Here is a 12347-nt window from a genome sequence, read left to right on the forward strand (position 1 = left end):
CAGCCCCAAGACCTCTGCCGGGTTCCACACATCCAGTGCCCTTTGTGATGGTATCGGATGAGGCGTTTCCCTTAACGACAACCCTGCTGCGCCCATACCCACGAAGGGGACTGGATGCCCGACGGAGGATTTTTAATTATCGGCTGAGTCGTGCACGCAGATATGTGGAATGCACCTTTGGGATCATGACTAGTCAGTGGAGGATCTTTCACACTGCCATTCAGTTGGACACAGACACCGTTGATGCTGTGATAAAGGCTTGCTGTGTACTCCACAACTATGCTCGTGAGTACAACACTGACGTAGATGTGGAGTACCAGCAGGCAGTATTTAATCCAGTGGTCAACGGGGGTCTGGGCAGGCCGTCCAACTCGGGTGTGCGTGTGAGAGAATCCTTCACTGACTACTTCATGAGTCCAGAAGGTGCCGTGCACTGGCAATACTCCTGTGCTGGTGTTGAGCAGCCTGACCAGCAGAGAAGGATGCATCTACACTGACCCCCCCAGAAATGTTGCCGACATCGCTGATAACAGTTTTGCCAACATCCCGAAGAATGAGAAACGCCAGCAACCAACACAAAAGTTTGAAAAAAAATTTTTTTGTTTCATGTTACCAAAAAAAGTTTTAAATAATTGGTTGTAATATCAATAAAAAATCTATTTGGGTGTAATTTGTTTTTTTTTTGTTTTTTTTGGCTAAAAAAATTTTGGTGTTTTATGAAAATAATAGCAGTATGACGTATACAATTGTTAACACATCAACACATAAACCACTAATTGATAGCCCATAAACCCAGGATAGCGGCCTTGACCGCATTGTAATAAAGACGAGAATATTATGTGTGAAATATAATATATTTAAAAGAACACAAATTCTTTGCAATATTTACAAAAGATTTTTCAATTTGAAAAAAACAAAAAAAAGCCCCTTTCAAAGGCAACCGGCAACTGGAGCTAAAAAACAAACAAAAAAAAACTCGGTGCCACTGAAAACTTTTGCCCACGTTCAATTCAGAAAAGTATATTCTGGAGAATAGAGGAAATTTGATCCCTCTGATTGATATGGTGCTCCCCCCATATGCTGCGAACTTCCTCTATCTCCAGAAGTAACTTGGCTGTGGGCCAAATACTGGGGTCTGGAAGCTGGTGTTTCCGGTGTTCGGTGTCGGGGCCTGAAAAGTCCCAACACCCCCATCAGAACTTCATTGTATGGAGATATCGGAGCAGGGTCCTCCAGAGCAGTGAGGGACATCTGGACCATGGACATGAAAAGAGATTGTCTATCCGGTGGCAGGGAGCGTGTTTTTCTTGCCACAGTTATTGCGAAGGAGTCGCAGTGGTCATCAGAACTTGATTTTTTTAATAGATCTAACGTGTCGCAAGCTATTTGGACAGTTTGGTCATCTTGGTTTTTCTTTGTTTTTTTTTTTTTTTTCTCTGCTGCCACCGGATAGACAGATCTCTTCTCCACTCTCACAGCTTCTGCGGAATCAGATGCTTCAGCAGCTGCTGAACTAGATGTTGATGCAGCAGCTGCTGAAGTGGATGCTGATTCAGCAGAAGCTGTGGGAGTGGAGGTAGAGATGGTCCCTCCCACTCCAGAGGAACTGCCTGCTCCATCCTCTTTGTCGCTGTCCTCCAAATCACCCACCGACATGTTTCCTTCCGTCCTGTTGGAGAAAAAAAAAACATCAATTTTTCGCACAACATATTATATTTAAATAATCATGTGGAGTGGATTTTAACTTACTTTCTCAATGTCCTACTGGACACAAGAAACTGCAGCTCTTCGCTAAAGGGAAATTTACTTTTGATTGGCGAAGAGCCACTCTTAGAACATTCGTTCAGGAACTTCGTGAAACGGTCTCTGACTGAGCGCCAACGTTTCCTCACATCGTTATCTACCAAAAAAAGGTTACAAAATACAACAACATTTTTTGTGAGATCTAAACAAATTAGATTTTTAATATACTCAAGGTTTACTAAATAAATTTAAATAAAATTACCAATTTGCTGCTGTGTACTCCCTGGATACTTGTCCCAATCTGGGATAAGGTCTCGTACTATTTTAGTCCAGGCTAGTTCCCGGAAATATTTATCCTTGTAGGATTCATCAGCTGGGTCCCACAAGGCCGGATAATCCCGAACCTACAATAAATACAATAGTGTCATCTCATAATCTATAGCGCGACCAAGTAATGTTAAACAATTGCTGGAATTGTTTGTGTTTGGTGTGAACTTTAGTATTGTGCTAAGTCGCCGGACACAGGGACAACTCTCCCATCCTAAATACCGGATGGGAGTAGTAGTCCGATACGGCGACTTAGCACAATAGAGGCATATCGTCGCATGGGGACGGACACACGTATTTAAGTATTTAAGTGCCACGTATAAGTGCCACGTGCCACGTATTTAAGTGCCACGTATAAGTGCCACGTGCCACGTATTTAAGTGCCACGTATAAGTGCCACGTGCCACGTATTTAAGTGCCACGTGCCACGTATTTAAGTACCACGTATTTAAGTACCACGTATTTAAGTGCCACGTATAAGTGCCACGTGCCACGTATTTAAGTGCCACGTGCCACGTATTTAAGTGCCACGTGCCACGTATTTAAGTGCCACGTGCCACGTATTTAAGTGCCACGTATTTAAGTGCCACGTGCCACGTATTTAAGTGCCACGTATAAGTGCCACGTGCCACGTATTTAAGTGCCACGTGCCACGTATTTAAGTACCACGTATTTAAGTGCCACGTGCCACGTATTTAAGTGCCACGTATTTAAGTACCACGTATAAGTGCCATGTGCCACGTATCACGTATAAGTGACACGTATCACGTATTTAAGTGCCACGTATCACGTATTTAAGTGCCACGTATCACGTACAAGTGCCACGTGCCACGTATTTAAGTGCCACGTATCCCGTATTTAAGTGCCACGTCTTTCATTTGCACGTATTTTTCCTATTGTAAGGTGGCATTAATCCCGGTTAATAATGGAGAGGCGTTAATAAGACGCCTATCCATTATTAATCCTATTAAAGGGTTAAATGGCGGAAAAAATTGGCGTGGGCTCCCGCGCAATTTTCTCCGCCAGAATGGTAAAGCCAGTGACTGAGGGCAGATATTAATAGCCAGAAGAGGGTCCATGGTTATTGGCCCCCCCTGGCTACAAACATCTGCCCCCAGCCACCCCAGAAAAGGCACATCTGGAAGATGCGCCTATTCTGGCACTTGGCCACTCTCTTCCCACTCCCGTGTAGCGGTGGGATATGGGGTAATGAGGGGTTAATGCCACCTTGCTATTGTAAGGTGGCATTAAGCCCGGTTAATAATGGAGAGGCGTCAATAAGACGCCTATCCATTATTAATCCAATGAAAGGGTTAAAAAAAAAACCACAAACACTAGAAAAAAAATATTTTAATGAAATAAAGACACACACTTTTTGACCATATTTTATTGTACGCTCAATCTGTCCTGAAGACCCTCGACCTGAAAAAGACGCAAAATAAAAAAACAAATTCATACTCCCTGGCCCTGTCCGCAGAAATCCATCGAGGGTCCCACGAAGATCTTCCATGGAGAACAGACACATCCAGAGATATGTCTGCTCTCCACGGCTGCAGCAACACACTGACAGGAGCCATAGTTCCTGTCGGTGTGTCACTGCGCATGCGCGAGCGAGTTTACCGGCGGTCATTGACCCCGGCTCTCTCGCTTAACGGCAGTGCTGCGTGGGAAAGTTCAACGCAGCTGTACTGCCGTTAACCGAGACGCCGGCGCCATTGAGCTCCGGGACAGTACGCGATACACTGCTAGGAGCTTCGCTCCTGGCAGTGTATCGCCGGAGAGCAGCCGATCGGCGTGGGACACTCGGTTATGGATTCTGCGGACAGGGAGTATGGATTTGCTTTATTATTTTGGGATTTTTTCATTGAGGATCGAGGGCTTCGCCTACAAGTGTGCTGTTGGTGAGTATATACTCTGTGTTATGTGTTGTATGTACTGTACTGTGTGTCATGTATGTGTATTGTGTGTTTGTGTTTGGTGTGAACTTTAGTATTGTGCTAAGTCGCCGGACACAGGGACAACTCTCCCATCCTAAATACCGGATGGGAGTAGTAGTCCGATACGGCGACTTAGCACAATAGAGGCATATCGTCGCATGGGGACGGACACACAGACTTACCAAATCAATCAGACGCCCGACATCGATCCCCATGCGACGGTATAACTCCATGATGACAGTCTCTTCGTGACACAGTCGGGACCACACACGCCGCCCACGGACTTCCGCCCACGCACTTCCGCCCGCTCCCCCGCACTTCCTGCAGCAGCGGTTCTGCACATCAAACCGCAGTAAAACACGCAGATATATTTTTGATCTGCGTGTTTTACTGCGATTTTGACCTCACAATGGAGGTCTATGGGTGCAGAACCGCTGCGGTTCAGGACGAAGAATTGACATGCTCCTTCTTTTTTCCGGGAGCTATTCCGCACGGCTTTTTTTTTTAAATTTCCGGACCATGTGCACAGTGTGTCCTGTTTTCCATAGGGTACAGTGTACTGTACCCTGCATGGAAAACAGCTGCGGAACCGCAGCGGCAAAACCGCCGCGGTTCCGCGGTAAAAAACGCACTGTGTGAACATGGCCTTATTGTTGACTCACACCCTGAGGAAGCATGCTGCGAAATATGCACTGGAGTGGAATCTTTCATCAATGAAGTTGAGTCTCTTTTGTCTTAAGAAGTACAAGGTGAGTCAAAAACAATGGGGTAATATTATAGCATTGGTATTCATAACCAAGACGACAACTATCTACTGTATCTATACATTACAATTGTTATAAGCCATTTCCATTGGTGACATAGCAGGTCTCTAGGTGATAGTCCAGTGCTGTTCAGATACTTTCCAACATATCCTCAGATATAGACTTCACTGTTTTAGTGATGTGTTTTCTTATATTGTTCAGATACTGTAGCTGAAGGGAAAGTTTCTCTGAGTCCTTGAGGTAGCCCTACAGGAAGAAGTCACATGGTGTTAGATCTAGTGATCATGTAGGTTAGAGCAATATTTGGGAAACGTTGTTTCTGGCACGGTCGATCCAATGTTCCGCTAGAGTTTCATTCAAACATGTAAATAGAAATGTGGAGGCGAACAATCCTGCTGGTAGATTACCTTTGTCAGATGTACCTCTATTTGTGGCAAAAAAACATTCCTTTAACACATTTCATAAGGAGTGACCAGTGTCAAACATGCAAATAGAAATGTGGAGGTGCATCATCCTGCTGATAGATTACCTTTGTCAGATCTACCTCTATTTGTGGCAAAAACATTCCTTTAACACATTTCATAAACAGTGACCAGTGAAAGTGTCCTCTGCAAAAAAGAAGCGACATTGGACTGTGCCAGATCAGTGCACTGAATACATTTAATTTTGGGCGAGTGCCTCATGTGCTTGATAAGGGCACCAAATTCTAACATTGTGATGATTGACCTTACCACATACATGAAATGTAGCCTCCTTGCTTAGAACCAGCCTGTCAGTGAATTTGTACTCTTCCGCAAATCATTGTAACAGCATTTTCAGTTTGTTTTCAGGTTTTACATTTTTGTATTTTTATAAGATATGCTATATTGTGGTTTGTGAGACCTGTAATTTCATATTAGTCAATATGGTCAACTTTCTAGGACTACGATCCTATCTAGTTCGAAGCCTGCTCACTTTCCCTTAGAAAGTTTTTGCATGGACCAGATTTTCCCCAAAACATAAACAACCAGTGTTTTTTATTTTCTTCATTCTATTCAAATTTCAGTTTCTACATGGAGTAGAGTTACCAAATTTATTCTAAAATGTTCACTGAACTATCACAAAAATCCCCATTATTTGAAAATTCAACATGAAAAAATCTTCTTGCTTCGATATTGCCATTTTATGTCACACTATGTAAGCAAATTTGAAATTTGGCTCTCAAAAAATTAAAACTGTGCTGTGATTTTGCTTTGATTTTCAGTTACTGACTCTTTACTACTGATCTTTTTTTGACTACATGTCATCATCATTATCAAATCGCCCTATATTATGCACAGTGTTATTGACTTGTCATCACTACTTCAGGTTCTTTAGTTATGAATCATGAGAATTTGATCAATTATATGTACAGTACAGACCAAAAGTTTGGACAAACCTTCTCATTTAAAGATTTTTCTGTATTTTCACAACTATGAAAATTGTACATTCACACTGAAGGCATCAAAACTATGAATTAACACATGTGGAATTATATACTTAACAAAAAAGTGTGAACAACTGAAATTATGTCTTATTTTCAAGGTTCTTCAAAGTAGCCACCTTTTGCTTTGATGACTGATTTGCACACTCTTGGCATTCTCTTGATGAGCTTCAAGAGGTAGTCACCGGGAATGGTTTTCACTTCACAGGTGTGCCCTGTCAGGTTTAAAAAGTGGGGTTTCTTGCCTAAATAGACTGTTAGAATTTGCTTTATGACAAGAAAAAAGCAGCTAAGCAAAGAAAAACGAGTGGCCATCATTACTTTAAGAAATGAATGTCAGTCAGTCCGAAAAATTGAGAAAACATTGAAAATGTCCCCAAGTGCAGTTGCACAAACCATCAAGCGCTACAAAGAAACTGGCTCACATGAGGATCGCCCCATGAAAGGAAGACCAAGAGTCACGTCTGCTTCTGAGGATAAGTTTATCCGAGTTACCAGCCTCAGAAATTGCAGGTTAACAGCAGCTCAGATTAGAGACCAGGTCAATGCCACACAGAGTTCTAGCAGCAGACACATCTATACAACAACTATTAAGAGGAGACTTTGTGCAGCAGGCCTTCATGGTAAAATAGCTGCTAGGAAACCACTGCTAAGGACAGGCAATAAGCAGAAGAGACTTATTAGGGCTAAAGAACACAAGGAATGGACATTAGACCAGTGGAAATCTGTGCTTTTGTCTGATGAGTCCAAATTTGAGATCTTAGTTTCCAACCACCGTGTCTTTGAGCGACGCAGAAAAGGTGAATGGATGGACTCCACATGCCTGGTTCCCACCGTGAAGCATGGAGGAGGAAGTGTGATGGTGTGGGGGTGCTTTTCTGGTGACACTGTTGGAGATTTATTCAAAATTGAAGGCATACTGAACCAGCATGGCTACCACAGCATCTTGCAGCGGCATGCTATTCCATCCAGTTTGTGTTTAGTTGGACCATCATTTATTTTTCAACAGGAAAATGACCCCAAACACACCTTCAGGCTGTGTTAGGGCTATTTGACCAAGATGGAGAGTGATGGGGTGCTACGCCAGATGACCTGGCCTCCACAGTCACCAGACCTGAACCCAATCGAGATGGTTTGGGGTGAGCTGGACCGCAGAGTGAAGGCAAAAGGGCCAACAAGTGCTAGGCATCTCTGGGAACTCCTTCAAGATTGTGGGAACACCATACCTGGTGACTACCTCTTGAAGCTCCTCAAGAGAATGCCAAGAGTGTGCAAAGCAGTCATCAAAGCAAAAGGTGGCTACTTTGAAGAACCTAGAATATAAAACATATTTTCAGTTGTTTCACACTTTTTTGTTAAGTATATAATTCCACATGTGTTAATTCATATTTTTGATGCCTTCAATGTGAATGTAGAATTTTCATAGTCATGAAAATACAGAAAAATCTTTTAACGAGAAGGTGTGTCCAAACTTTTGGTCTGTACTGTACTTTTACAAAAAATATAGCTATTTGACTATAAAAACTTGCAAATAGTTTCATACAAGTCTTTTCTCCTAAGGGTATATGCACACAGTATACCTGCATCATTTTTCTATAGGAAGATGCTTCAGGAAAACGTTGGTGGTCTTTTGAATGTCTTTTGCTGCGGTTTACCAGCATCCTTTTTTATACTTTATATATAATAGTGATGGCTTCCAAGAGTAAGCCACCAGAATAGATATGTCACTTCTTTTAGCCACTTCACAGCCTTTGAAGCCTGAATTAATTAAAAGAAGTGTAAAAAAAATGGAACATATGCACAGCAAGCCATTTTGACATTGCTGGGGATAAGTTCATTCTTTTAGGCTTTTTTGTGCTTTCTCGGGTAGTTTCAAGGCAGAATCCAACTGGCCCTCAAAGCAAAATCTGTAACTGGGCCCCTACATAAAACTATTGTGTTGTCACACTGATTTATTCTTAGATGGAATATGGGATGTTGACCTCCCAAAGATTTTACTTCACATAAAGAAATACTGCAGAAATCAGGAAATTCAAAGTAAGCTAAGAATTGCACTTGCAGTTCAGCCTTATGCCCAGAATGAAGCCTGGAAATACAAATGTTTTTAAGGCACAAGAGTTAATGTTATGGCATTAATCACAAGTGCCCATATATTATACACTTGCAGCATTTTCTTGCCAAGCATTGTGTTAAATTGGTTCTTTTGAAATTTATTAAAAAGAAGTCGATATTCAATGTATCATCTCAATGTCACATCTAAAAATAAGCAGTTAATAACAGTATATTTATACAAAGCTTTGTCACCTTGGAAAATGCAAGAATATGAGATCATCTTGCCTGCGAGGATTATTTAAGTCTAAGTTTCAAATGAACAGCGCTTTGTTTTATTATACCTAGTGGAAAAAAAAGGCTGCAGTGTCAACTGTGTCCTTGAACAAGATGGAAAATGGTGAAATGTTCAAGTCCTTTCAAACTCTTCAAATCTGTGTTGGATATTTTAGCACTTTTAAATGTTTAGCCTGCTTTTCTGATTTTTCAGTAGCACCAGAGACAACCTTTTTCTTTTCTAAATTTGAGAATGGAAATGTGTGCAAAAAATATATATAAAAACATTTAAGACTTTTGTAAAAGTGAAATTGTACTTATTCTTCCTTCCCAAGTTTCTGACAGAGAAAGAAAATGATGGAAGTGTATGGTGCACTTAGCTAGCTAAAGTAACAATCTAGTTCAGCACCTGTTTACTGGATATAATGCATGCATATGCTGCATAAGACGACAAACTATCACTAACATGAACACATTTTAAAACTAATTCACAGGGAGCTAATTGATGGGTATCTTAAAATATTGTATGTTTTTCCCAGTCTTACTATGCAACTAGTCACCTATCAGGCTTAGACTGGCCCCCAGGAGAACAGGTGAATCCCCCGGGGGGCTCCCACATGAACAGTGGATTGCACAGCACACTTGATACACTAAGTGCAGACCCAAAAGCATAAAGGATCTCCCTTACAAACTATCCATTTTATTATTTTATGGGAGCATAAGACGAAATTATATAAAAGATCAACAGCACACTACTTAGTATTCGTTATCGCAGGCCAATAACATTTGCATGCAACTAAAGCATGAGCTTCAAGTGTCAATATTCTTCACTGGCCCTTGATATCCCAGTCCCACACTACATCTATTATCTGGAGAACAGCTATTTAAACAAAATGAAGCTAATAAAATGAGAATGTACAAACTCCATGCCATTCCAAGATTGCAAGCTATAAATCTACCTTGACATTGGTAATAATTACCATCATATTATTTAACAAATAGGTCTTCTCCAAGAATTTTAGGCTGGTTTCTCATCGTTATGGACCAAAATGTCAGGACTGGTTACAGCCTCTTATTCACCTATGAGATTGATGACTTTGGTTCGGCAGACCCATGACTGGACACAACATCAGTACTGTACATTGGGCCATCAATGTTGAATGTGCAAAACTGTCCTGAGCTGCTTGGAGAAGACTTGAAGGATTAGTCTAGAACTCATATTTACGGTAATGAAACAACACCTACGTCATTTTAGCTTTTAGATCTCAATGGGAACAGCCTTTTGCATTAATCTTTTTGTGATGTAAAATACCCCTTTATTAGCTTTATTCATGAAAGCAACTTTATGCTGAGCGAGAGTAATGACCAGAAAACCACAGCCTGAAAATAAAAACTGACAGATAGAAATGTCTTTGAACAGAATCACCACATCTGCTGTAATTCCCATCATTAAAATCCATGAACTTCTATAAACAAGCTTAATTTTTATTTAATTATTGTGCTCAAATTGTTCCTCTGATCAAAAACAATGTATGCACTGATTTCATGGAGAGTTTCAAGTGCAACAAACAGTTGAAGCATTTTATGACTACTTATTTTTACATACTGTATGAAGTTTTACTACCTTTCATCACCACTGGGGCCAGAAATTGGCTACATCAGTCACTTTCATTCTTGTCACTGCTGCATCCTCTCAATGAAGATAGGGGCAGTGGCAGAGAGCTATCTTTGGAAAGAGATTAAAGCTATGTTTTGCTTTTTTTTAAAAAAAAGTAGAAGAATATGGGATAAACAGATTTTTTTTGCTGAACACTAGTGTTGAGCATTCCGATACCGCAAGTGTCGGGTATCGGCCGATATTTGCGGTATCGGAATTCCAATACCGAGTTCCGATATTTTCCGTATATCGGATACCGGAAGTTCCCATAATTCAAAGTGCCCGAATTCAGCCAATGAGGAATGATTAGAAGTGTGGGCACATCCTGTTCTGTATGGTGGGCATGGAAGTACTGGCATGGCTGTGATTGGCTGCTGAAATGATGTCATGATGCTCTATAAAAGTCGCTGCCACCATTTAGGGCTCACTCTGCTGTGAATTCAGTTAGGGACAGGACGCTGTATTCTGACTGAGGGCCAGTTTAGAGATAGCGATTTGCTTCATTGTGCTTTACCAAGGCTAATTTAGCAACCGCTGTGTGAGATCCTTGCTTTTTGCCTTGCAGTGCTGTTCACAGCTGTCTGCAAGGTCTCTGTGTGTGTGAGTGCACATCGCTCTGTAGTCTGTCCGCAGCCACAGCTGGTTGCAGTCAGCTCAGGGTGCGTGACTGCCTCATACCGTTCAATCCATTGTCCTGTTTTGCAATTAGTGCAGCCTACTGCACATTTTTTCAAATATTTCCTATTAGTGGCTTTCCATCCGTATCCAGCTAAATTGTGGAAAAACACTACATAGGATTACATAGAGCAGCTTTTTTTGGCCTTGCAGCGCCGTTTACGGCTGTCTGCACGGTCTGTGTGTGAGTGCAGCTCACTCTGTAGTCAGTTCTGCCAAAAAAATAAAATTAATAAAGTTCACCAAACACATCACTTTACAGTTGTGTAGGCCACATTAGCTCATATTAAAGTCTAGTCCACACTTTAGAAAATTTGTGTTTCTTATACCTGTTAGGAGCTGTTCAGGAATAAGCACACTAAGCCCTTAGTACTTTTCTGCTTATCTTTATCAGTCAACCAAGATGAAGAAGTCAGGGAGTAAGTCACGTGGGCGTGGGCGCAGAGCAGGGAGAGGACATGGGGATTCTGGGCCTGCCGCGGGCACCGGTGACTCATCATCACCCAGTTTCAGCAGGGAACAGTCCTTCATGTGCAACTTTGTAGGAGATCGCCGTACACCGCTGCTCCGTGAAGAACAAATTGAAGCCATTGTCAGATGGATAGCAGCTAATGCATCGACTTCAATTAGGGCCACATCCTCTCAAGCACAGAGCACTAGAGAGCACCCATCTGTCTCTTCACCACCTGCCAAATTTCCCAGGCAGTCAGAGAGCCCAGGACAGGAGCCATCTCTACTTCTGTTCTCTGAATCTCTTGGCTTGGAAACAGGGGGCCAGCCAAGCAGCATTAGAGAAATGGAAGAAGAGGCAGTGTGCAGTGATGCCCAACAGCTTTGTCTCTCTGACTCTGAAGAGACAGGTGGGCCAGTGCCTCCGGTCACCACACCGCAGTACGCATCTGATGATTAGACTCAGGTGCCACTTTCTGGTGCATGCTGTGCTGCTGAGACTACCCAGGAGAAGCAGTTGGTGGCAGAGAGTAGTGTAGATGATAAAGGTCCTTGACCCATCGTGGCGTGAGGTACAGGAAGGTTTTGGGAGCAGCTCTTAGGAAGAGATTCCCTGAACGGGCCAAAGAGGGAGAGGGAGGGGAAAGACTGCGGTTCCTGTAGCCTCCTCTCCGGCACCCGTTAGGAGCACACCTCTTCTAAAAGCCAAAACGGGCACTCCCAAGACTTGCAGGGCCTGGTCCTTTTTTGACACAGTTGCAGATGACATTAGCTTTGTCAAATGCAAGGTGTATCATCAGAAAGTCAAAAGAGGGAAAAATGTCAGCAACCTCAATACCACAAATATGTGGAAACATGTGCGGACCAAGCACGCGGTGGAGTTACAAAAACACACTGAAAACCTAGGCCAACCAACAACGGCACGTACCACCTCTTCAGCTCGTGTTGTTGCCTCTTCCTCCAGCTCACACACAGCTGGTTCGGCTTCCTCACAGGATCGCCATGGA

General features: G+C 42.4%; 1 protein-coding gene across 1 annotated transcript in view; it reads right to left on the reverse strand.

The window, feature by feature from the left end:
* Positions 1–503: 503 nt before the first annotated feature.
* Positions 504–12347, reverse strand: part of LOC143817641 (uncharacterized) — a 38115-nt gene continuing 26271 nt past the window's right edge. Inside the window, exons 2-4 of the mRNA XM_077299134.1 lie at positions 2006–2147; positions 1750–1900; positions 504–1669 (exon numbers count right to left, since the gene is read on the reverse strand). Of these exons, the coding sequence (XP_077155249.1) occupies positions 1006–1669; positions 1750–1900; positions 2006–2147 (957 nt within the window). The 3' untranslated portion in view covers positions 504–1005. The remainder of the gene's footprint in view (positions 1670–1749; positions 1901–2005; positions 2148–12347) is intronic.

This window comes from Ranitomeya variabilis, chromosome 3 (assembly GCF_051348905.1).
Source record: "Ranitomeya variabilis isolate aRanVar5 chromosome 3, aRanVar5.hap1, whole genome shotgun sequence".
Lineage (NCBI taxonomy): Eukaryota > Metazoa > Chordata > Amphibia > Anura > Dendrobatidae > Ranitomeya > Ranitomeya variabilis.